Below are 25,883 nucleotides of genomic sequence, written 5' to 3'. Positions count from 1 at the left end.
GGGCAAAGCACCGCTTCCTCCGGGGCTGTGCCGTTTTGTTTCCCCCACTCTCTCTGCACCCCCCCCCCCCCCAGGCAGGAGGCAGCTGAGACAAAGAGGCTGCCTGGGCTGGCATTCTGGTCAGACCCGGAGCCCAGCGCCAGCCAGGAGGAGAGCAGCCCATCAGCAAAGCTGCGTCAGGGGAAAGAGGCTCCCTGCCCATTCCCAAATGAAAAAACTCATCTTCTGCAACTTGCCCAACACCCCAGTTTGGGGGGAGGGGGAGTGATGGAAGTTATAATCCAAATGATTTGAAGAGTGCAAAGTTGAGAAAGGGTCTATTAAAAACATTTACATGCATTCCACTTCTGGTATGCAATCTGCTTTAAAGTGTTTATACGTGTAGTCCAAGTCTGTGAGCAGAAAAATCCCATTCTTTAATCAGAACAAATTATGCAAACTTACTAACTTTACATGCTTGTGCCTTTAACATGTGGGAAGGCGAATATCTTCAAACAAAATGCTAAGAAGGCAATGTGTTTGGAGGAGAGAGGGCATTTTAAAACTGAAAGTGGAATGCTTAAAGCTGATAGGTATCTGGACCTCTTATTCTCGTTTAAGGAAGATTTGCCACAGATTCATATCTGTTCCACCTGTCTCTTTGTTAGGCACAGATTGAAGGCTGCTTAAGCTGGATTCAGACAATATGCAGAATCAAGTCAGTTAAGTCTCCGTGCTAAACTTGGTTAGTCGTAATCTTGGATATTTATTTATTGGAGGCTCAGCTTGATTAGTTTATGATCTTTTTATTGTGTGACCCCAGAAAATGGCTTAATTCAATCAGCAAGAGAAGAGTGTTATGTGAACCCAGGTTTATGAGAATATTGTGACATCCTCATTGGATTCTGGAATCTTCTCTCTGCTGTGAAATGACAGTTGGGACAGGCACCACTCTGACGGTCAGCCTTGACCCCAGTGTGATAGTGCAAAAGAATGACTATGCCTATGGAAACACATTTCTTCCTCTGAAAGTTTTCTCTGCCATTAGGTGTGCCAAGAAAGGGGTCAGTTCAGTGATCAAGTCCTTTCCTTAGCTCATAAGGGTTTTGATTTTTAAAAAAAAAGGCTGCTTTTTCTATCACATTTCACCCCATCCTTTCTTCTGGGAGCTTGGTTCTTTCTCTCAGCCTCATTTTGTCTTCACAACTCTGCAATGTAGGCTTGAGTAACTCCTGGAGGGACATCTGGCTAAGAATGGGGAACTCGGGTTTTCTCAGCCCTAGACTCAGACTGTTACGCGATGCTGTATTGCTTGTCCTAGAACAGGGCTACTTAGGCGGTTGCTAAGACATGTCACCGATTTGATAGCACGTAATCAATGCAGCACTGGGGTTATGCGATAGGCTGCGTTGGCTATATCTTTATCTAGACCAGTGTTTCTCAACCTCAGCAACTTTAAGCCAGCTGGGGAATTCTGGGAGTTGAAGTCCACATATTGTTGCTGATTTAGATAAACAGATTTTTAAAAAATGTTATAATTCCACTCAGCCCTTTCATAGTCCAGAACTGGCATCTTTTGAATTGAAGTATTCGCAACAGCAAGTTAAAAGTGCACCCACAGCAGCTGCTGACAAACCGTGGCCCAATGTGCTGTCATTCAGGAGTAGGCAGGAATGTTGAGATTCTCCCTCTGAGTTTGATGCACAAGACCAACTCTTAGGTATAAGAATGATGATTCAAGTAAATTGTTTGGTGACCAGAACTGCTTACGGTCCTTCTGTAAAAAACCCACCCCTGGATATTTCCTACATCGTCTTAATGTCGGCAACCTCATGGGTGTTAAAAAGTTGAGAACCAGGATCCTTTGCAAAAGCAGCACAAAACATCTTAAAAATCCGCCTCTAGATACCAGTTTTATCTTGTGCCTACATTTACTTTGGGAAGGACTGTGGAACTAATCCTTGTGCGTGGTGAATGAAGCACGGAGCCAGTGGATCAATATAAGGTGCATCTGGCTGGGATAACCACCTTTAACAGTGGCTGTTCAAGAAGAAGTTTGTGAAGAGAGGCAAGACTGGGTGGCAGTAAGATGGTCTGCAAAGCATCCAGTGGCTGAATGTCAGCCATTGCCAGAAAGATACTCCATGCAACGTTCTCCACAGAGGAAGACCGTGCTTTCTGTGCAGAGGGGGAGGATGACTGCTAACACCTCACTGCCACTGTCGTTTGGCCCTGTCCACAGGCCTTCCTCTTTGTCTGGGTCATGACTCCTGAAGGATGCCTGGAAAAGTTGACTCCCCCCAGGTTGAAAAGCCAAGCAATCCACAATTTTTCAGGATGACCGCACTAGCATTTTCACTGCTATCAACATTAATCTGTTGCCTGTATTCATGCCACTGACCCTAACCTGTTCCTGCTTTGCTTTTAGTCTTTTATCATCTTATGGATATAAATATGCAGCTTCTATCAACTGTGGTATCAGAACACTGAGGACAGTTTAAATTCAAAACTAGATTTTAATAGAGCTTGGGTATGAAGTATAACGAAACAACAGAGAGGGGGCACAGGGCATCTTTAGGGTCAACAAGTAGATGCAAATCAAGCCCCTCAAATTAGCCTACATTTAAAAGCTGTTTTTCCTGGTTTTTCTCTTGCACTAACTAAGGGGCAAATTTCTGTCTGGTTTATGGCTCTGCTTCCAGTTGTTTGTTTAAGCAGGGAACAGAGAAGTTTCCAGCTCTATTTAAAAACAAGTAACCCCCAACTTCTCAAGTCAACCAAACTCAAAAATGAAAACTAAAGATGACCTTCCCCATCTTTTGCTATGCTTCCATGATCTGATATGATCATTGCAATGTCTTTTCATTAACATTTTCACCCTCCTGCTTGTTTAGGGTAATTTCTGGTGAGAAAGGCAATATGTCCCTTTTATTTTGCTGTTTGGATGCGTGCGTGTATGTGTGTTTTCTACTGTCAGGCTATTCTTCAAACAAAGCCAAAGAGAAGTCTTCAGGAGAATCATTCTCCTCCTCCTCCTCCTCTTCGGCAGAGACAGCCATTTTCTGGCTGTTGAGGGTTTCCTCTTCACCCTTCTCCAGTTCCAGGGTTTCATTCGGTTCCCCAACTGCACCTTTCCTTTGCATCAGCTTTCTTTGGGCCCTGGGGGAGCCTTCAGACTCATCCGAGCTGTCTTTCTTGCTTGGATCACTAGAGAATGCTAAGTTTGCAGTGCTGTTGTCTGGGCAAGATTTGAGGTGTCTGGCTTGAGTAGTCTTACACTGTGGCACAGAGAATGATTTCTTAAAACCTTGGCAGGAAGAATACAGAAGCCAGTTACAGTCTTGTGGAACAAAAAATTATAATGTAGGATGAACACCGTTCTCTGAACTTGAGACTGACTTCATAACCTGGCCATCTGGGCCCTGTTCTGATTTAGAACATTCTTTCTGGCACCATTTGCTAAAATACCTGCTACCAAAACCCATTTCTTACTGGGACACACAGGCCAGAATGGGCATTCTCTCCCTTTCTCGCTCTCTCTCTTACCTTTCTGACTACTCCGTTTTTCTGTTGGTTGATCAGATCCTTTGAGTGCAGCTGCAGGCTTGGGGGCTGGCTTCTCTCGCCGGCTCTTCTTAGACACAGGGGAGACATTTTCAGTTGCTAACTTAGGTTTTTTGTCCCCTGTATGAAATACACACACACACACACTTATTGTTATGGCTCAGGACAGGGAGGTTTGAAGATGACCCTCTTCTCTTTCTACATCTGAATCTACTGTATACTCTGGACTCCAAGATTCTGCAAGTTGAGTTCTCAGCATGGAGGCCAAATGGCAGAGCCTCTTGAGAGCCAACAGTGAGATAAGGGAAAGCTGTGACCGTGTTCCGAGAGCCCAGGAAGGAGTGTGGCCATACTGTAATTGGGCTCTGATGGCTGGCGAAGGACAGGGATGGCTCATCTTCTTTCTACCCAGGATCAAGAGAAGGGAAGGGAGTTATTTAGCTTTATTCAAGAAGCTCAAGTCTAGAAATCTGACAAGACTACAGCAATCTTTTGAAGGATGAATGCTATGAATTTCTTACCTACATGGGTAAGAAATGTGGAAGTACATATCAGGAACATTATTATGAATGTTCTTGGCTGCTATTTTATAGTATTTCTGTTGTTTTTAATTTTGGTTGTTTTTATTGTTTTTATTTTAATTATTAGCCGCTCAGAGACATGTATATGAGATGAGCAGCCATATATATTTATAAATATATATGCTGCTCATCTCATATACATGTCTCTGAGCGGCTAATAATATATATATATTTATAAACAAACAAACAAACAAACATCAAATGACCTCCTGCCACAGGAACAGAACCCTGGTTAAGATCTGGTGCCCCTGAAAGTCTCCCCAATTGATCCCTTGCCCTTCCCCTTGTGATTATGCATCTGCTTCCACCGAGAGTCTCTCTTTTTTTGCACACAGCTTATACTAGTCTAACCCAGTTGGTTGCCCTTCAGCTATTTGACACACAGGCAGAACTGAAAGTTGGAGGGCCTTCTGGCTTCAGTGATAGAAAAGAAAGGGGTGAAGTTGAAGCTACTGGAGAAGATAGGGTGTGTGTAAAAATATACCTTTCATGTTGATTGTCTTCTTGATATTTGCATTGGGTTCCAGTACTGATATTTCTTGAAGAAGCTGAAAAAGAAATATTGTTTGCTAATTGAAGAGCAGAGAGCAATTTAGCCTTCCAAAGACACCAAATAAATAATGGAAGGATGCTAAATATTTCTACTGGTGCAAAGCAGTGAACAGGCAACAGAGGCCAGAGAGGGCAAATGGTTGCAAAATCAGGGCTGTCCATATCCTTAGCCTCCCACAGATGTAGGGTTCAGCCAACTATTTGGCCAGGTTTTACAGATGGAAGTGGAGGCAGTTCTGAACTGCTATCTTGTTTTCCACCTCAGATACTGCATACATTACTCTTGGCTCACCTTTTCTTCATTCTTGCTTGATGTTGCAGCCTTCTCATTTCCACCCCTTGTTTCTTGAGTCCTTTTGGCCCAAGGCCTGGAGGTCACATTATTACAATCTACAATACAAGGAACCAAGAAGATGTGAGTTCCCTCAAGGCAGAGAGAGACTAGTTTTTAATATTTCTGATCTGATCCCATGTGGCACTTCACATTACCTTTCAGGGTTTTGTAGTCTTTGGGAGATTCTTTGTTTCTGAATCGGCTGTGGAACCCAAACCTCCTTATTCTCTCCTAGAGGGAAGGAGGAATGGGAATGGTATTGATATGCTAATACAGTGAAGATACAGTGCTTAACTTCTCCATTGAGCTATGTGTGGTGTCACCAGGCAGTTTCAGCTGGTTAATCAAAGAACCTGGATGGAAGGGTCTCTGCCCAGTCACAAAGGCTGAAAAACTGGTCCAGGAGTTTAAGGCCCAGCTAGTTGAAGCAGAATCCTTCTCCTCAAGCATCTATGCTAGCTTTTGAATCCACAGATCATCCCCCCATTGCTGAACCCGGTCTGAACTAAATTAAGAGAAACACACATTGTGGAAGAGAAAGCAGGGTCACTGGGAGTCTTATTAATAATAATAGCCAAACCCTGAGGAAAATGACAGCCCTCGCCATTGGGGTCTTGATCAATTTCCTATTTAAAATATTAGCAGCTTGCCTTGCAAGGCTGCCTGCCTTATACTGTATGACAGATTTCTGATAAGAAAATGAAAGATCTGTCATTCCAAAAGGGATTTGCATTTGTTTAAAAAATGCAGTTCTACAGCATTGCATTTTACTGCTGCACATCTTCAACTCATCTCACAGATTTTGCAAGCCAACTGAAATTAATGGAGGTTGTGCATACAATGTAACGAGGCAACAATCATGACAATCATGACAATAATGAAAGAAACTGAAATGGACTGTTTTAACAAGCAGTGCATTGCAAATACCCCAGAAGCATTGAATAGAAAGCCCTAATGGGTAGAAGTTAGAAGGAGGAAATGTTTTAGTCAAGGGGTCTTTCCATACTTAAAAACCTCTCCATCTCTCTTTGAATTAAGAGAAATCTAGACTGACGTGAAATTTGCTACCCCCATTGCAGATTGCTCTGCTGCTTCTATTGTGCCTGTTCTGACTCACTGTGGAGCGGTGCTGTTCTGATAATGTATATATAGCATACGTAAGATAGGCAACGCAGCTGCTGGATTCTTTTGGCTTTGTTACCCTCCCTGTCTGCATGTCACCAGGAAAAACATCTGCCAATCACAGGGCTGCAGCACGCAGGGGTCAGGTTGGTTACAGGACGCTGTCTGTCATCTTGAGTCTCCCTCCCCCTTCTCCTAATACATCCTATTCTGTCATAACCCAAACTGAACAGTTTTGCTCTCCCCTTTCCAGTGGAGGTGACGAGGTGACAAGGAGGCTAATAGACATTACACACCTTCAGGCTTCCCTTGGACAACGTTGGAAGAAGGGGGAAAATGCTACTTTAGCAGCAGAGCAAGTCAGGATGACTTAAACCTGTCTTACTCACAGGCTGGAGATGAGGTGAAGACAATGACAGAAAAAAAGCTGCCAAGGCACGTGGATGTGGTTAGATGCAAGCAAGGCCAGCCCCTAACATTCTGGGTCCCTAAAAGCCAAACTGCCACAAATTGTGTCTGAAAAAGTGCAAGGGGCAACTAGAATAAGGTGGATTGTAATGGAGTGGGAGATTACGAGGGCTGGGGAATCCTGGGAGTTGAAGTCCACATATCTTAACGTTGCTAAGGTGGAGAAACACTGGGCTAGATCCTGGACAAAAACGTGAGAATATACGACAGCCATTACTGCAGAAAAAGAAGTGCTAACGTGAAAGCAACCTTTGTACCAGGCGCAGAGTCTGAGCCCAATCCCACCTGAATGCTTATTTGCTCTGCTTCCTTTGCCATCTCCAGAGCAACTCTGAGATTCTTCTTTTCACCTTTGCTCCTGAGCTTGGCCTGAAACAGAGGGCTCAAATCATATCCCAACAGTGGTGATTCAGGGAACTGATGGTTGTGATGCCGCTTCTTCCAGAACGTTGCATCGCCAAATAAAAACAACAGTTCGGTTTTGCCATTAAAGGGCTATGCTGGCAGCAGGGAGGGCACTAACCCTCATCCTGCTTATATTTTTCCTCCCTTCCACCCCTTGTTGCTTTGCCAAGAGCTTGGTGTGGAGAGATAGGAATGGGAATAGTGGGTGGCGTGGTTTCCTCCTTGCCCATCCCCTTTTTACACAGCTGGGGGAAACGTGAGTTAACCTTAGGCGTAGGCCACCCTTTTTCCCTAGTGGGCAATTCTGGAACGTTGAAGCTGCTCTCAAAAGATGACCGTCTTAAGAGCAGAGTGGGCGGGTGGAGGAATGGACACCAGTTCATATAATACCTGCTATGATTAATATAGCAACTGCCCATTCACCAGAAGACAAAAGGGGGAGATGTCACTCACCACCCTCATTCTAATTCCCAGGAAAACTTATCTTTTTTCAAATTTATACTAACACCTGAGAGGCTCAGAGGCAGTCCTGTAAATCAAAATTGTTAGAGACTGGAGGTTTGCATCACAATAGATTCCTAAATCATTTAGTTAAATGAAGTCATCTGACTTATGGAGCCTGGAAAACATCACGGGAGTGGTCTCCATGTACACTGTGTACTGGTACCCCACCCAGAGTTATCATTCACAGGATAACTTGGGAAAACTCATTGTATGCCTGGGTCTGAATAAGTCAGCAGTCATTCCTAACCAGCAATAGGGAATAAAAAGGATATACAGTAGGCGGCAGCAGAGTTGCCCTACAGACAAGGACATCAAAATACACAAAATACTCTGGCCATAAAAAATTGCTTAAAGAGCCACACACACAGAGATGCATTGTAACCTTCTACCGATCCGTGTCCAGAGTCACCTGCAGGGGAGGCTAAGACACATGACGAAAGCAGACAGAAGCTCTGTCACTTCTGCACGTGTGTTGTGATGTCACACGCACACATGACAATAGCCTTGGATTCTGTGGGTGCCTCTGCCCATGTCCATGTCACAAAGAGGCCTCCTTTCCGGAAGAGCCACCACTCAAAAGCTCCCTTACCAAGGCATTTCCCTCCCCAGGCGGTTCACCAAAGTTCTTCAGCAGGGAGGCAGAGATCCAGGCGCGGGTCACGGAGTTACCAAAGAAGGTCACGTGGTACTTGGACTAAATAAGAAGGAGAGTACGTCAGCTGCCACAAATGGCCATTTTGGGGAGAGGCGGCACATAGGCTCATTATCCAAAAGGCGCCATGACTGGAGCCAAGATTCGATGACCTCTGAAATGAAGATCACAGAATAAGAGCTGGAAAGGTCTGTTTCAGCTAGGAAGTCCAATTCCCTGTGCAGTGCAGCAGTCCAGATAAGCTGCCCAGCCAGTGAGGGGATGTGCTCTTTGCAACTCCTTCCCCCCACCCTTCGGAAGAGAGGGACACATGGCTTCCTCCAGTTAGCTGGCACTTCCTCTGTTTGCTTTTGGGGCAATCCTATCGGCCTCTGTGGCTGCCTTCTGCTTTTTATTCATTCCAACTGTTTGCAGCTGGGCTTTCAGTCTCCCCTTTTTCAAGGAATTCCCACCGTCTTGAACTCTTCTCCTGTCAGGTTCGATTATCATGTGTTACCACATGTGCGGTGTATATATGTACACAAAAACATGGGGTCAAGCAAATATACGTAATACTTAACAGGAAGCGAGTCTGCCTGGGAAGAAAACAGGAAGTACTCTTCAAAGTCAGGGTCAGCTTCTATGATTCCTGGCCACCTAAAAACAGACACAGGAAGGAGAGCAGAAAACATTGAGCTGTGGTGATCCCTGGTCAACCTTTAGTTAATTAATTAAATTAACTCTTCTCATTAAGAGATGTGGTTCATCTCTTAATTCTCTGAAATGCAGCTCTTCTTTACAGAATTTGTCTGAGAAATCTTGAAGGGCCCAATATGAACATTTCACATTAACAAATAACTTGCCTGCTAAAATTGGCTCCCTTCTTGGAGGAGAGGGCAATGGAGAAGGCAATGCTAGCTTTGGCCCCAGATATGTGAGCGGAACATGCTTAACAAAGCTAAACTAACTAAGGATAAGGAAGAACAAGGCTTGAATCGGAGGTCTGTCCTATCATCTCATCAACTTTTTAGAATGCTTTGAGAGAATGTCAAATGCAGGCTCTGTTTATACAATACACTTGACTGGGTCTAATAAAGAGCCCGCAGATGCATTTATCCAACATGCGAAGCTTAGTGTTCACCTTGGTTACGTTTGCTTTTGTTGTTATTGCTGCTCAGGGTGTTGTGCAAATCCAGCCTGTCTGGCAAGTTTGATGTAGCACACGAACCCAGAAAATGGATTAAATTCAGCAAGCAGGTCAAATGTGTTGCATGAACACGGCCACTGAGTCACATGGACTCTGAAAAACATCTCTGTGGAAACAGCAGTTTCATCCTTTCGTCACTTTTTGTGGAGCACCCCAATAACAGCAGTGCTGCAGCTCCTTACACTCCCATCTTTTCCCCACTGCAGCCAGTGAGAGCCAGGTTGAAACTGCTTCTGCTTATGAAGCTCTTTGGGAATCGGGGTCTCCTACTGCCCTCACAGGACTGGGAAGGAGTGAAGAGGAGAGCTTAGTACTACATCATCTTGAACATCTTGAGGGAAAATAACTAATATGTATGTAGATTTTTTAACCCTAACCCCCTCTGCCCTGCCTATGGCTAACAGGAAGCAATCTAACCAGATGAACCTATCAGGATGAACCTTAATAAACATGGCTGGTGGGACTGATGTCCATCATAGACTTATTATAGAGTCATATTTCCTCGGCCAAGATCTCTATTACATGGACCAGGAGAGTCCTACCATAGGGAAGAACTTTCTGGAAAAAATACAGAAAGTATTTATTAAATTTGTGGGGGAACACCTATCAGAAAATTGCAGGAAAGCAAAGTCAACAGCACTAAAAGCTTAAGGTGGAAGTGATCATCATAAGCTTGGATTTCCAAAATGTTAAGCTAACTCCTCTGCTACCTCTATAGGAGCTAGTTCTACCATAAGAAATGTGCTTTAAGGACCCAGCTGTGCCATTGTTGTTCAGTAGTTAAGTCATGTCCAACTCTTCATGATCCCATGAACCACATTGGGCCAGGCCTTCCTGTCCTTCACTGCCTCCCGGAGTTTGTTCAATTTCATGCTCATTGCTTCAGTGATGCTCTCTAACCATCTCATCCTCTGTTGTCCTCTTCTCCTTTTGCCTTCAATCTTTCCCAGCATCAGGGTCTTCTCCAAAGAGTCCTCTCTTCGCATTAGGCGACCAAAGTATCTGAGCTTGAGCTTCAGTATCAATCCTTCCAATGAGTAGTCAGGGTTGATTTCCTTTAGGAATGACTGGTTTGACCTCCTAGCAGTCCAAGGGACTCTAAAGAGTCTTCTCCAGCACCAGAGTTCAAAGGCATCAATTCTTCAGCGCTCAGTCTTCTTTATGGTCCAGCTCTCACAGCCATACATTACTATTGGAAAAACCATAGCTTTGATTATGCGGATCTTTGTCGGCAAGGTGATGTCTTTGCTTTTTAATATGCTGTCCAGGTTTGCTATAGCTTTCCTCCCAAGGAGCAAGCACCTTTTAATTTCATGGCTGCAGTCTCTGTCTGTGGTGATCTTGGACCCCAAATAAATAAAGTCTGTTACTGCTTCCATTTCTACCCTGTCAGGTTCAGTCCAAGAACCACAACAAGACAGTCCAGGAACAGCTCAGTTACTTTATTAGCTTACACCTACTAGACAGAATCTCACCAGACTAACTCTAACCCCCAATGACAACAACTATAACTCTGAATCCCTTAGGGAGCGGCCAGTCTCCTTCTCTTCCCTTTCACACGCTTTGGCTGGGGGCTGAGGAGATGCTTGGAATGTCTCTCCCCCTCCCTGTAACCTTGAAGCTCCATTCCAGGACCTCCCTTGCTCATGCCTTCCATTACATCCCCTTCTATTTGCCAGGAATTGATGGGTCCAGATGCCATGATCTTAGTTTTTTTTAATGTTGAGTTTCAAGCCAGCTTTTGCACTCTCCTCACCCTCATCAAGAGGCCCTTTAGTTCTTCTTCACTTTCTGCCATTAGTGTGGTATCATCTGCATATCTGAGGTTGTTGATATTTCTCCCTGCAATCTTCATTCCGGCTTGTGATTCTTCCAGCCTGGCATTTCTCATGATGTACTCTGCATATAAGTTAAATAAGCAGGGTGACAATATACAGCCTTGTCGTACTCCTTTCCCTATTTTGAACCAATTGGTTGTTCCATGACCAGTTCTAACTGTTGCTTCTTGGACCGCGTACAGATTTCTCAAGAGACAGGTAAGGTGGTCTGGTATCCCCATCTCTTTAAGAATTTGCCACAGTTTGTTGTGATCCACACAATCAAAGGCTTTTGCATAGTCAATGAAGCAGAAGTAGATGTTTTTCTGGAACTCTCGTGCTGTGCAACTGCCCTTAATATTAGGGTTTTAAATATCAAAGCAGTTTCTGGGGCACACAAGAACTCAAATGGTTCTTCCATAAAACTCAGGCATATGGTAGACATTTGCAACAGAAAGAGGAGAAGCATTTCTAAGCAGTTCCCCCCTTCTGTGGATCAGAAAGCCCCATTTCTGGCTAATTTTCCATCAGAAGAACTGCAGCTGCTGCATTGGCAAGGGCACTACGAAAGCTTGGCTATTTGACCTCTCCATCTCAAGAAGGGACGGCTGAAGACAGATGCAGTTGGAGTTTTGAACAGATTCAAGGTTGGATTGTTTTTTTAAAAAGCTGTGCGACCTGGGCCAAGTCTGTTATTCACAGCTGTGGATTATGTGGGGCAGAGCTCCAGCGTAGCCTCCACCCATGCAAGGGGCACCAAAATGACAGTAGTTTTTCAAAGTACAACGATGGTGCAGCATGTACATAACACACTCACACGCCCCTTCCAAATGCGAGAGAAAGAAGAGGTGCGAAGAAAGCTGAACGTTGTAGGCCTCCCTAGCCCTGTAGTTACAGGTTCCAGTTGTTGCTGATTATTTTTTAATTCAAAATTTTAAGTGCAGAAACCCACAGATTAGGGCCATAATTTCTCCATTCCTGTAAAATTTGATCTAGTCCTTTTACAAAAAAGAAATAAATTGTTTCTGCTCACTAATTCAGGAGCATCCCTCCATCCTATCCTTATCTTGGTGCTTTGCCTATTCCCTAGTCAATTTCACAACCTCCTTTTGTCAGAGAGCCTGGTCAATTTCATAATCCCCAGTCAATTTGACAATGGCAAAACCTCACTTGCTTATATAAGATATTTTCTGGGCAGGATCCCACCAGTCAAAGAGACAATGGAACACCCTGTATTCAGCACTGCGGAGAAACCACAATTCTCTGAAATACTTGCCATAGAAACACCCACACACCAAGATGTTTGAGCAACAATAGCATTAAGAAGAGGGCTTAGAGCATGAGTTGTGGGTTCTGTGACGGAGGCAATGGTGACACAATTAAAGTAGAACGCCTTGAAAGACCCAGCCTGGATGTGCCTTGGGATGAGCAGGGGAGAATTATTTTGTGCTCTAACCAGATCCCCATAATCTGGCAACAGGGAATCAGAAGGCTCTCTGAATGCAGCATTTGTACATGATCAAGAGAGATAACATACATAACATCCCCATTGCCTTGATTTAGAAAAGTCCACCCTGCTGTATTCATACTTCCTTTCTGGATTTGGCCTTTGGAAGTACTTCCCCTTCATTTCAATGGGACCTGTATCCAAATAAATGTGTTTAGGATGCCAGACTAAGCTGGGCTCAGGGATGGATCGTTTTAATATGAAGAGTTGTTGTTTTTCCCTACCAAGGGTATCCATATTGCTTGGCCCATACAATTGACCCTGGAAAATAAATGGCATAGACCACTTCATTTTCAGAGCCTGACCATGTCTCCTCAGGAACACTGCAGCTGTTGTACCGAAGGTCTGCAAGAGAAAATAAATATTCCACTGAAAATAAGTCTAATCAAAAGACACCCTTAAATGGAGCTCAACTTCTAGGAGGGATTCCAGGGACACATCTGTGCAGTTTTATTGGCAGCAATAGATGGATAGAATTTGTCATCGCCTTTTCCTGTCCTGTTTTTTTCCCCTGATTTCCCAGTCTGGGCCTATAGCCCTGGGATTTCGTGGTGGTCTCCCATCCCAGTACTAATCAGGTCTGGTCATGGTTAGCTTTGCATGGTCAGCTGAATGTTGCCACCAAAAAAAGCCCAAGTTGTGTAAATACATGAACTTTTCCCTTTTGGCCTGGGGTTCATTTCTCTCCCCTTCTGGGGTTGAATTCTACACTGTGTTGAATTCTACCCTGCCAGACCTCTGGATCCATATACCTGGACAGTAATGAAGAGGTATTTTTTATTTCTTAGCTTCCAGATTAAGCTAAAGCCCTGGAAAGTCGTCTCTATGCCATACAGTAGTCCCTTTTAAAAAGTATCACCATGCTAGGTAGACACTGCTCCCACCGACACAGGTGCTTAGGCCTCTCTGCAATGTTCGGAGGCTGACTTACTTTAAACCTTCTAAACCAATATTAACTGGGTACTGAAACAGGACAACTCAGCACGTGCGTTGTACCTGAGCAGATAAGGGTTCCTGGGGAAACCCAGTGCTCATCCGCAACCAGACGTACCCAGCGCAAAATGCTCTTACTTAGCTGGAGGAAAGAAAGGCTGCCTAGTCCACCAGCCCCATCAGCAGGCTCGTCTCGCCTCCTCCTTTACCCGGGTTCTGGCTGCAGGACCAGTCATCTGGCAGAACTGATGGATCCACATCGCTGCTCAGCTGCCGCCACTTCTCACAGTTTGGGTAGGAACACTGGACCCAAGCTGTGCACCAGCCTAGGAGCGGAACAGAAACGGGACCTTTGGGTTGGACATCAGGAAAAGAAACGCTATGCTTGGAAGCTGTTCAACCATGGGACAGGCTGCCTTAGAAGGTAGTCAATTTTCCTTGGCTGGAATTGTCAAAACAGAGGCTGGACGGCCATCTGTCAGGGGTGTTGCTATAGTAGGTTCCTGCACTGGGCAGGAGGTTAGACTAGGTGATCCACCAGGTCGCTTCTGATCCTGACTTTCTCTGATACTATGTCAGGAACAGGGAAAACAAGCCCCAGCAAACTTCAGTTTTGTAAAGCTGCACAACTATCCTGATTCCAATATATTTTTCTCTCTATAGTTTTGGGGGTTTTTTTCCTATGGATCAAAAGCTCTTCATTCTGGGCATGGGACAAACAACCTCTCTGCAAAATAATATATAAGGATGAAAATGGTCAAGGCTGGCCATATTTTCAGGAAGAGCAAGGCAACCACCTGAGGTGGCAGATGCAAAATAGTGCTTGGGCCTTCCCTCCCGAGCCCACAGTCTAGCTTTTCCCCAAAGAGGTGGCAGCACAGGCCACATGGTTGGTCCTGCATGTCTCAGATCAGTCTGCTGCTCTCAGGTGTGGAAGAGGATGCGATCCCAGTGCAGCACTAAGGGCTCTTCTTCACAACCACATATACATGCCTCCCTCTTATCTTTCAATCAGCAGAAAAATATGATAATCATAAAAGTATGTTTTATTTATTTTTAGGATTGTTTTTATGTTGTATTTTAATGAATTTTTATCTTGTTGTAAACCACCCAGGGTCATTTCACAAGATGGGCGGTGACCAATTTGATGAATAAATAAAAATAAAATAAAATAAATAAAAATAACTGCATTGCCTCCATGGCTAAGCTTTTTTGTTTCAGAGTAGCAGTTGGTGGATTTCCTAGCTTCCTTTCACTATGTCAGGAAAAAAAAAAGTATCTCAGCTGACAGGATGATGGTCCAGAGGATGATGCAGGGAGGAGTGGGAGGGAGCTGGCAAGCACACTGACAAAGCTGCCTTCCCGTCAACTCCGTCCAACCACAACTTCCTTGGTTTTCCCTTCCCCTCAGCTCTTTCCCTCTTCATCTATTTGTCTGGTGAGTCAATTCTCATTCATTCTTTCTGTACGACCAAAATACCTCAAGGTACATTCTGGTCACTCACTTTTGTATTCAACTCCATTCATTCAGCATTCATTTTTTCTTGGCTCAATATCTCCTTTTCCAGTCCTTTTCACCTACTTTCAAGACTTTTTAAAAATTTCCATCAAAATTGCTCTGCATTTTTTCTTAACCGCTCCTTGCTCCCTTTCCCTGCAGCCATTGTTTTTCGCTCTGTAAGCATTGCAATGCCCCCTCTTTCTCATTCTTTGCAGCCTGCATCATTTATATGCATTTACTTTCCTCAACCAGAGGTTCTATCACCTCATTATTCCACGAAGTACCCTTTTTCATACTTCCCGTTACTGAAACTCCCCACCCTTCTGTGGCACTTGGTAACGTAATTATTTTTACTCTGCCCAAGCAGGTTTCACTTCTTCTTTCCATATGTCCACTTTCATTTATTCCGTTGGGAGATTAATTGTCTTATCCTTTTTCATACCGAACGTGTACTTTCTCTTCTTGTACTTGCTCAACTTCCACTCGAGTTTCTTTCATTTCTTTCCTTTCACGTCCATTTTTCTCCAGGATCTATTACAACATTACTAAAACCTGGTCTGTCCCACATCCAGAATACTCATGAGCAAAGTAACCTTGCAAATTATCATAATAAACAATCAAATCAATCATGCTTTTAGATTAGCCATGTGTACACATAAAAAGATGTATGCTTAAACCGCATACCGCATGTGAAACAAGCACACCATTTTTAAATAAGGTATTCACAGATTTCATCTTTCTTATTCATTCTTGGGTCTCCAAGTGACTTTTTCTCTACTCTCTTGTCCCATTCTCCTCCACCCACTCATATCAACAGAATTTTGTGCAATTTTTAAAAAAATCAATTCCTGATTCTTTTATTGTCACCATTCATTGGTACAACTGCATCAACCTATGAACTCCTACTTTCATACACCCCCACAACAATCTAGTCAACATAGTTTGGAGTATATTGTCCTATGTTCTAGCCCTTCATGTAATGAAACCTGCAACTTCACTGCTGTGCCTTTATTTGTCAACTCTATTCCATGAGAGCAGACCACTTTCATTCAGATCAATGATATTGTTCCCTTTTCTTTTAGCTGCATAGATTAAACCTTCCTTCCTTCCTTCCTTCCTTCCTTCCTTCCTTCCTTCCTTCCTTCCTTCCTTCCTTCCTTCCTTCCTTCCTTCCTTCCTTCCTATCCAGCCACTAATACGTGCTGGATTTAACATATTTTGGCCAGTATGCTGCAAATGCAGCCAGTTTTACACCAAGCAAGACCACGCTCCTCCACACAAGCTAAGCTTTCTTAACAGAAGATTATCTCGCAAGCCAACATATAAGAGGGAGCCTTTTCAACAGCTTCTCAAGGGATGTTCATGAAAACTCTGATAGGCATTGCATTGGTTTCTTTAAGCCTGGGGTGATCAGTTAAATTATACACTGGTACTTTGCAAAACTACAAGTGTTTGCAACTGAGGATAGGAAGGCTACAAAACTATCAAGGCACCATCCTTCTGCCCAGCAGAAAACAGCAGAGAAATGCTAGAGAAGGGGAAGGGGAATGAGCATAAGAGGTAAGGTGAAGCAAGCATTTCTGCTAATGAGAGATGGTCTGAACCCAGGCCCTCCTGGAAACTGTGGTTCAGTGAGTTTGTTTATGAGTCTCAGTGGAGCCAAACATTAATCAGCTCTGTTGCTGGACAGACATCCTGGGATCACGTGTGCATGGACCTGATCCAGGAGCAAGCACCACGTGGCTCTTCTCCATTCCCATGGACTTTTTGCAAAACTACAAAACTGCAGTCCAGAGAAGAACCCCGGCCTGGCTGCCTGGTGTGGTTTGCGGCATTTGACCACCACCCATTTGCCCATCCTCCCTGAAACCCTTTTGGAATATAGGCACAGTTCAGCTCACTGCTGTTGCCACTTCCTCCGTCTGCCTTCTCCTCCTCCTCCTGCATTTCCTTTTGGTCAATGACGTCTTGGGCGTTGCCTTGAGCTATTTTCTTGGGCTCTCCTTTCCGGTTTTCCTTACACCCTACATTGTTTGCTTCTGCTTTCTCATCTGCCAGGAGACAAAGAAAAATAAGTATTTTGTCCATTGTGTGTGTGTGTTTTTCTTCTTAATAAAAACACCAGAAGAGTAATGTGGTGGCAACAACAGCACTATTGGACTGGAAGAGGAAACGGTGAGCTACAGCAGCTTGTTTTGAAACCCTGGAAATAACGTAGATACCAATCTGCCCCTCGTAACTCTGCTGAGCTCTCTTGCTAGGGACCGTGCTGTCATTTTCCCTTGCTAGACTTCCCATCCACACCATTGAATTCTGCCCTTGCCCAACAGAGCTGCACTTGCGCAGCCCCCTTTCCTGCCAGCAGAAGTTGGTCACAGAGCGTTTTGCTCTGTATTTTCATGAAAAAACGTACTTATATTTTCTTCACCCTTATTGACACAACATTTGCTCTGCTTCTTCATTTTTAACTGGTGTTCTTTCTGTTCCACCTCTGAAAGCATTACTTCAGTTTTCTTCCCCAGGTCTTTACCCTCTGCGGCTAGAAATGCCTCCAAAGTCTCCCTGAGAAAACAGCACAAGCACATTATTAATCCCCCCTCAGTAAGATGGGTGAAAACTCACCCTCTTGCAAAACCTAAAACAAGCCACAGCTGGATGTTATTTGCTACTATGGATATAGAATGTGTGTAGCTTAGGATGTATTGCACATAGGAGAGGCACAGAGATGTAGAGGCTGAACGTTAGATTACGACCAAGGAGGTCCACATTCTATGCAGCCTCAGGGATGGAGACTCACTGGATGACTTTTGTCAGTCCCTGTCTCTTAGCCTCCCTCATAACATTATTATTGAGGGTGACTGGAAGAAGGAGTGCTACACAGGGCACCTTGGACTCTGGAGGAAAGATGGATATTAATATAATAAATATGCAAACAAAGGGTCCAATAACAAAGGGTCCAGCAAAGAGTCTCAGTTTTTCCAGTGAAAGAAGAATAGCCAATCCAGTTCTCAATAAAGGCTACTCTGAACATATAGGTTTCTCTCAAATTCCCCTGATTTGGAGCAAAGGAGTGAGCCTTTCCCTCTGCCCTGTCCAAAGAACAGCTACACGCTTTAGGGAGAAAGGAAATGCATGTTTCAGAACCCAGGTTTACTTCTTTAAAGAAAAGCCTTGGGGTGTGGTGGTGGGGGAGAGAGAAGGAGTCACTTAATCCTTGTCACTGCTTTTTTGACCCAATTTCTTTTTATGACCTGGTTCACAAAACACTGTTGCTGTGGCCATATAATATGCTATATAATATAAATAATTATATTATGGTTTCATTTAACTGCTTCACACAATAGGCTAGAACAATAGCTGATTTCCTGAATGCTAAACTATAAACTGTTTTACGTATGCTTTATTATTCTTTTAGTCTGGATGTTTTAATGTTACCTACTTTGGATGTTTTATCAGCACAACACTGTTAACCATTTGGGGCACGGGGGTGGATTCAGCAAATACAAGTTCAAAAAAACCCCTTTAAATTACCTAACCCTATTTTAGCTTAGTCCAACATGTTGTGGGAACCTAGCCCTCCCCTTCCCAGGCTTGGTTACCAGCATTTTGAATCTTGTCTTATGAAAGGAAAGTTACCCGGAATCACACTGAGATAAATTACATGCAGGGCAAAGATTAAGAACACCCTTCTGGCTATCATTGTTCCATTCAAAATTAAGAAATAGCAGCCGCACACTATCAGAACTTCTTTCCTATTGTCCAAGATGTGCTGTTAGGCTCCAACCCATCAGCTGCTCAAGTCTGCCATCTGGATTGCCTGTACTTGGGCACCACCGTGAGGCCACAAAATGATGTGTCCATATCTGCAAGCTGCTGGGTTGCTTTCCTGAATATTACTATTGATGAGGGTGGAGGTTGGAGAGCTCTCAAGGCATCCTCAGAGCGGAAGCTTCCTCTTTTCCTTCATTTGTAAGCAGGAGTGAAAATCCCATGCTAAGGGCTTCCTTCTGCATTTTGTCCCTCACTGAAAAACACTCACAAATGGCGCAGATAGAGTGGAAAAAACATAAAGCGTTCTTTGATTTCTTATGTGGAAACACTTGATGTGATGCTCCCATAACTTGAGCGAGAGCTGACTGCATGTTGAGAGAGGCTCATAATGAGAGCAAAATGCCTGAGGAGGCCTGTGATTTATTAGGCTGGACTAATGAACGCTCACTGGAACAGCATTCCACAGTTATTTCATTTTTGCCTCTTTCATATTTTCTCTTTCTGGCAAAGGAGCCCATTTTCTGCCCTTTTAAACTAGTCTTGACCAAATTATCAGCCTCCCTTCTTAAATCATGTGAAACTCAGTATCTTTCTATGTAGTGTTTAAGCACAGATGGCATCACATTTTCTATTTTCTTGCTCTCACAACTACATTTCTGTGGCTTTCAGAGCACCGTGGCAAGAGACAGACAAGAAACAAGGAGGACATGAAAGAAGTGACCTATAACTTCAGTTCTGCTGCTATTCTGTATAATTGTATTAGTTCTTTGCTATCTTCTGCATCAGTTAAACACAGATTGACAATATCCATACCACAAAAGTAGTTTTTTTTTCACATGCAGAATGCTTGAGGTGCTTCAGGGAATGGGAACATTTTTTCGTATTGAATCAAAATAGTATATCCCACAATCAGTTCTACAGCAGATGGCAGTATGGCCTTCGTCGACCTTGGCTAATCTTGAAAAGCTAAATAGAGCTTACTACTTGGATGGGAAACCACAAGGAAGTCCCAGGGCTGTAGATAGGTTGGGGAAAACATATTCCTGAAAGCAGCCATTGGAACTATTTCTGCTTTGTTGTCAAGAAAGCTACGTGGGCGTGAAGACACGGGAAGCCGAGCTTCAGTCAAGAGAAATTTAACTTTACTTACAGAATCAAAGTTCTATGTAGTACTCACCTTCTTGAATGCTGTTCTTCAGTAGACTCTGCTGAAACAACTCTCTTCTCAAACTTTTCTGGAAACAACAATGAAACAGTTTTATATAGCTCTGCAAGCTAAATTCCAAAGATTAAAATCTGTGCAGTTTAAATAGGGGAAAAGTATTATGTTGAATTTGTTTAATTTTAATGTTTAATATTAGGTTTAGTGACTGTTTTGTTCTAGTTGTGTTATTGTGTGCTGCCTCAAGTTTGACTAGTAAAAAGCATATTAGAAAATAAATAAATAGCTATTACATGGCTGCCTACCTCTGCTTAAATACCTGCAGGAATGAAAGTCTACTGATCCTGAGGCAATGTCTTCCTGTTGCCAAGTTTTGCCGAAAACTGATTGCCATTCCACGTTCTCTTATCTGGACCAACTCAGCTCCCTCTTCTGCAAGGCAGCCTCCAGATATTGGAAGCTGACAAGATGTCACTCCTTAATTTCTTCTCAAGTATAAACGCAATCTCTGTCAGGACGATCTGCAGTCCTCTCACCAGCTGTATGCCACCCCTTAAGGCCTGAGTATGGCTGACAGCTTGGGAAGGCAGAGTTAATGGGCTAGGAGCTTGAAGGCTGCTGGTGCCAGGGTGGAATGGAAATGGCGGACCATAGCAAAGCATCCGTTCGTTCAACCCCTTCCATGCAGAATGGAGGCATTGGCAATGGGCAGCATGGGCAGCCCTTGACCATAGCACTAGGGTACGGTGCTCATATCCACAACTGCTTCTCACTGTCCAGTTGGCCCGCTTGTCCGCCTTCTTCTTAAAACGAGGCACACAAAAGCGGGCATGGTGTCCCCAGAGTAGCATGACTGACCGTGGACACAACATGACTTCCTGCCTCCAGGACATTCCATTGCCATGAATACAACCTGAGATCCCATTAGCTTGTTTGGCAACTGCATCTCACGGCCAGTTCCTACCCATCTTATAGCCCACTAAGGGTGCATTCCCTCATGCTGCCAGCCACAGGACGAAGATGCCCTGCTAACCATTTTAAAAGGGCATGTCACCTTACGTTGCCTTTTCTCAACCCAAGCCTAGAACACAGAGGCTTAAATTTGTCTTTAGCTCTTCCTGAGCTGATGTGGGCTCTTCCATCTTCTCCCAGTACAAGCTTTGCTGTTCAAATAACACACAATGCCTGATGTGTCAGTGGATGAGGTGATCGGGGGCAGGATCTGCCCACACCTCTTGGCCATTTTAGGTTGCTGCTGGTGTGCCCCCTCCCCTCCTGGGCCCTGTTTTCCAGCCAAGGCCATACTGCTTTTGTAGCATGAGGGCTTGCTTTCTTTCAGGCAGGCTCTCACCCTGTACCTACCAGCCATTCTGTGGGATTGGAGAGCTGGTGGGAAAGAGTCATCTCTCCTCACTCCTGCCCCTCCTGCCAGGCAACCATAATTCAGATGGGTGGCAACAGAAATGCGGAGGGAGCTGCTGGCTCTTCCCCCACCGGGTATCGGATTCATGGAGATGCACTGTGTGATTGAAGAACTTGTGGGGAAACAGCCAACTCCTTGTTGCTAGTGCCCGTCAGTCAATGCAGGAAAGAGCTGAGAAGGGAAGTGTGGTGAAGCAGGAAAGATTCCTCATCACCACGTGCCCCCTGCAGCACCTTCAGATGTTCTTCAGGCTACTTTAAACATGGTGTCAGCTGTCAGTGGGGGTCTGGCTGTTGCAAGGTGAAGTGGGGACAAACTCTCCCACTTTCTTTTGTGATGGTCTCCACCGCTGTCAGCTATTTTTAGTATTATTTTTAAACTAGTGTTTAGTGCTCTTATGAAAGAATGCCCTACCCATGTTTCACAGTAGCCTGAATAACACCTGGCAAGTTATGCAAAATCATTATCTTCTCATCTTGTCAAGCTCAGTGGAACGTATCAGATATTTAATGTTCATCTTTATGTTACAGCAATTGCTTTTTATCTTTCTGCCTCTCTCTCTCCAGTTTCAACATACCCATACATTCCTGCAAAGACTTTTGAAGTACACTTTGGACAATCTCCTCAAATTGTGCATCAGTGAGACTCCCCTTTTCCTATCAAAAGATGAAAAGAGATTGGTGGAAGCAGCTGAGTACCGTATGATAAATATAAAACTTGAGTGGGGCTATTTTTTAAATAGGTTGGAATCTTCTCTGAATCTAAAATGCAGCCCAGCGACTTATTTGGTGTCTCCTAGTTCTGGATCTGCCTCGTAGTTTTCAAACACAATTAAAAGTGTTGATTTTTGCCCTTGAGGTTTTAAACAAGCCTCCCCCAACTTGGTGCTTTCCAGATGCACTGGATTTCAACATGCATAATCCTAGCCTTATATTATAATACATTTGCTTGTCCTTTAAAGTGCCACAATAATCTTTGTTTTGTTCTAGAAACTACTGAATATTTTGTAGATGAATTCTCATCCCATTCCTTCCACAAATAGAGAGAAAGAATATCTGAATATCTCATGTAGTTTAAACTGATTTAAATTCAGTAAAGGGAAAGCTTCTGTTGACTGTATACTGTGCATTTCCCAATGTTTGTCTATAAGAAAATAAAACTTCTAGGAAACATCTGCATGATGCTCCAGAGATACACAGGCAAGAGTAATTAATTTACAGTCACAATACAGGTTGGAAGGAGGAGGAGGAGGAGGAGGAGGAGGAGGAGGAGGAAGAGGTCAGGAATTTTAGTATCAAACCTTTGTGTTCTGTCATTTTACATTTTGTAATTCTATATTGTTTTGCCTTTGTAAACTGCCCTGTGATTTTCTAACTATGAGCTTATATATAAATCAAGTACGAAGAAAAACATGGTGAAGAAACACAGCTTCTTCTCAACAACTGCAGTGTCTTTCCTTCACTAATATACAAGAGCATCCAGAGAAATGTTCTTGGAGGCTGCTTCCTAATATTGGCATTCTGTTTCACAGGATAAAAATATTGGGCTTAAATATCTTCTAAAAGCAAGGAAAGTAAAATTGTATTAAGTGGATAATTTTTTTAGCATAGCATGAATAGAGATAGCTGATTGTTTAATGGCAGATGTATTGATATATAGCTGGAATTCAACTGGAATTTGAACATGTAAATGAAATTCACATATTAATTGTCCATCCTAATTTTTCAAGGAGAAGCTGGTGGTATGAAAGTCCAGTACCCTAAGTTTTTCCTGTTCTGAAACTCTGACTTGGGAATTCTCACTCAAGGGAGCAAAATCTATTATCCCACCTACATTCTTGATCATTTCCAAATTCTTCTTGCCCTGGGATTTCTTTTCTGCATTAGACATGTTCTCTTTCTGTCTTTTACTTTGGGTTGGTGATATATTTATGGATTTGACTGTAACTCCATCTTCTTGTTTGCCATGAAGCTCCAATTCACCTTTTCCAAAGGGAACACAGTAGGATTTAACTACTGGAGGAGCAAAGATTTTTTTGGACATTTTCTTGAATTCTGAAATGACAGAAACCAGAGTTTTAAGTTTAGTAAATTAGTAGTGTATAAATAACGTAATAAGACAAAAAAATTCAAGCAGCACCCCTAACTTACATGAGTACAATCCACCAGGGATTATTTTATACAAGCTAAAATTTTATTATTATTGCTATTTTGATCTATAACCTGACAACACCACCTTCTTTTATTTCATTTGGAGACTGTGATAAGAGATAAATGCCCATTTTCAGGAGCAACTCTGGGAGCAACTCTTGTTCCCTGTTTTTTGATAGAAATTTGCAACTCTTCATTCTTCGCTTAGGGCTCTGACTTTTACCTAGAAACTGGAAAGATACCCACTGAATTTTGAATAAAATCTGCTTTCCTTTCCTTAACTTCTAGAATACACATTGGGTGGGGTGAGGGGGCATACATATCAGCATGCCTGTTCCTCCTCTTCAGCCCCTCTTATTTCTGAGAGATTTAATTGAGGCAGGAATTTGGCTCTTCCTCACAGTTGAACTGTGCTATTTGCTAGTACTTGAGCCTACTGAAATGTATACCAGCCTAAATTTGCTGGCCCCATTACTGGCCCCTATTCTGCCATGGTACTGGCAAATACAGTTTTCCTGCTTATTGTGGGCCAAGTCAAAGAAAGAGGTTGGTGGAGTCTTCCAGCTTCATTTTCCTCCCAGCATGTGGTAAGTGTGTGTGTGTGTGTGAGAGAGAGAGAGAGAGGGAGAGAAAGAAGTGGGAGGGAGTTCTCCTAGTGCTCCTGGCAACTCCTCTTCCTCATCTGTTAGCTGTTAGAAAGAGGATAGTGCTATTCTAAAAAGGTGTTGCACCTGTGTTCAAAAATAACTCAGCTAGCTGCGGAGGGCATGGGGTGTTGCAGGAGGGAGTAATCAGTAATGAATGAGTTCCACCCTGATTAGTACTGCAAGGTCATGATGATACTGAAGCAAGTGACCAAGAAGTCCAGTTTTGACCTCATAGAAAGTAGTATTCAGAAGAAGCTGTTGACCAGTCTTAGAGAACACGTACAGAACAAACTTGCAGATTTGCCCAATGGTGATTGACCGATGTGTGGTGAAAACAATCATCACCATAGCAGCTGGTGCTGCCAAAGCAGGAATGGAGTAGGCAAAACCCCCACCCCTGAATGACATGAAAAAGCATGATGCCCTGCTTTGGGAGGGGAAGCTGCACCAGGCTAGTCCCAGGAGCACCAAGAGATCAAGACAACAAGTATAATGCATGTGCACAAGTTCCCAGAACCAATAAAAGTTGTAAAAATAATAAAAAATGCAAATATGCAAAAGCCCTTTCGGCAGAAGTAACAGAAACCCCATAACACAACCAATGGTGAAAGAACCAGCAATAACCAGCTGGGGAACCTGGCTCTTTCCTGTTCATGGGATGGCCAGTTGTTAGAGGCCCACAAGCAATTAGCCAGATAGCAGATCAAAACAAGAGGCATGTGGAAACCATCACTCCCACCCAAAAGGTACTAGCCTTCCTATTGCATGGGCAGGAGAAAAAGATGCAAGAATCTGAATTATATTTAATTAGATATAGGTCTTGCATTTGATTCACCACAGTCACCGTAATTCTTTAGTCATGGTTTCTTTAGCTTTCCTAAGAAGCTTCCTATTTTTGCTGTTTCTTACTTAACCAGCCAAGAGATATCTCACAGTTTAAACTGACATTTTGTGCAGCGGAAGGTTAGGGTGACTGAAGGGCAGGAGCATGCCCCCAACAGCTTAAAGTGGCCAATGGAGCTGGCCAGTAGATCCTACCCTCTGACTGCATCAGCAGCAGAATGGTTAGCGAAGCATACCATATCATATTCATGGCAAAAACTCTGCTGGAAGAAGAGGGAATGAGCTCCTTTAAACCAAAGCAGCTAAGGATGACTTTGAATTGTCTCAGGTTAGGTATGAACTAGAGATAAGAGAGGCAGCATCATGAGGCCCTGGGAGTGTGATAGAGTCAGTCTCTCGGCTTTGTTGACGGTAATTTATGAAGCTTGACTACATTTTTTATGGTATATTATTATCTTATTGTTTTGATCTACTTTATTGTAAGCCACCCAGAGTCACTTATGTGAGATGGGGGGCTATATGAATCAAATAAATAAATGGGGATAAGGCAGAAAACCAGGAGATATTGGTACCATAGTTTGGGCCAAGTAGGAAAAACCCTTTGCAGATCTTGGGGGAAAATCATCCAGTGAGGGACTAGGAGTAGTATCCCTACCTGCTGTGAGAAACATAGCCAGTGCATTCATCTCAAAATAGTTACTTTAATACTTAAAGGAATGGAGTACAGACTGATCACTTACCATTCTTCTTGTTTTGGCTTGTCATTATGCATTAACCTGTCT

The 25,883-nt window shown here is 43.4% G+C and overlaps 1 protein-coding gene across 1 annotated transcript; it reads right to left on the bottom strand.

Moving 5' to 3' along the window:
• Nucleotides 1-414: 414 nt before the first annotated feature.
• ZCWPW1 (zinc finger CW-type and PWWP domain containing 1) lies at nt 415-23,504 on the bottom strand. Its single transcript, XM_025174407.2, has 15 exons — nt 23,295-23,504; nt 22,039-22,117; nt 20,054-20,111; nt 17,519-17,667; nt 17,007-17,156; nt 13,814-13,930; nt 12,896-13,016; nt 8,722-8,797; nt 8,099-8,203; nt 6,886-6,969; nt 5,166-5,241; nt 4,969-5,066; nt 4,609-4,672; nt 3,526-3,663; nt 415-3,286 (listed from the first exon to the last, which is right to left on the bottom strand). The coding sequence occupies exons 1-15, from the start codon at nt 23,502-23,504 to the stop codon at nt 2,958-2,960; spliced, it is 1,854 nt and encodes a 617-aa protein (XP_025030175.2). The 3' UTR covers nt 415-2,957.
• Between the last annotated feature and the right edge of the window lie 2,379 nt (nt 23,505-25,883).

The sequence above is a fragment of the Python bivittatus genome, unplaced genomic scaffold, assembly GCF_059951505.1.
Source record: "Python bivittatus isolate LINGU-HERP-01145 unplaced genomic scaffold, Pbiv_v1 ctg000370_np1212, whole genome shotgun sequence".
NCBI lineage: Eukaryota > Metazoa > Chordata > Lepidosauria > Squamata > Pythonidae > Python > Python bivittatus.
Note: the sequence above shows the minus strand (reverse complement) of the source record. Positions and strands in the feature narration are given on the sequence as shown.

What these genes read in the sequence shown, in the direction of transcription:
- ZCWPW1 (XM_025174407.2), bottom strand. Translation starts at nt 23,504, where the DNA reads ATGTCCAAAAAAATCTTTGCTCCTCCAGTAGTTAAATCCTACTGTGTT. An exon ending in TAAGGGTGAAGAAAATATAA is followed by an intron (nt 17,157 to 17,518) that starts GTACGTTTTTTC and finishes GTCTCCTGGCAG; the next exon opens with ATGAGAAAGCAGAAGCAAAC. An exon ending in AGACTACAAAACCCTGAAAG is followed by an intron (nt 5,067 to 5,165) that starts GTAATGTGAAGT and finishes CTTGTATTGTAG; the next exon opens with ATTGTAATAATGTGACCTCC.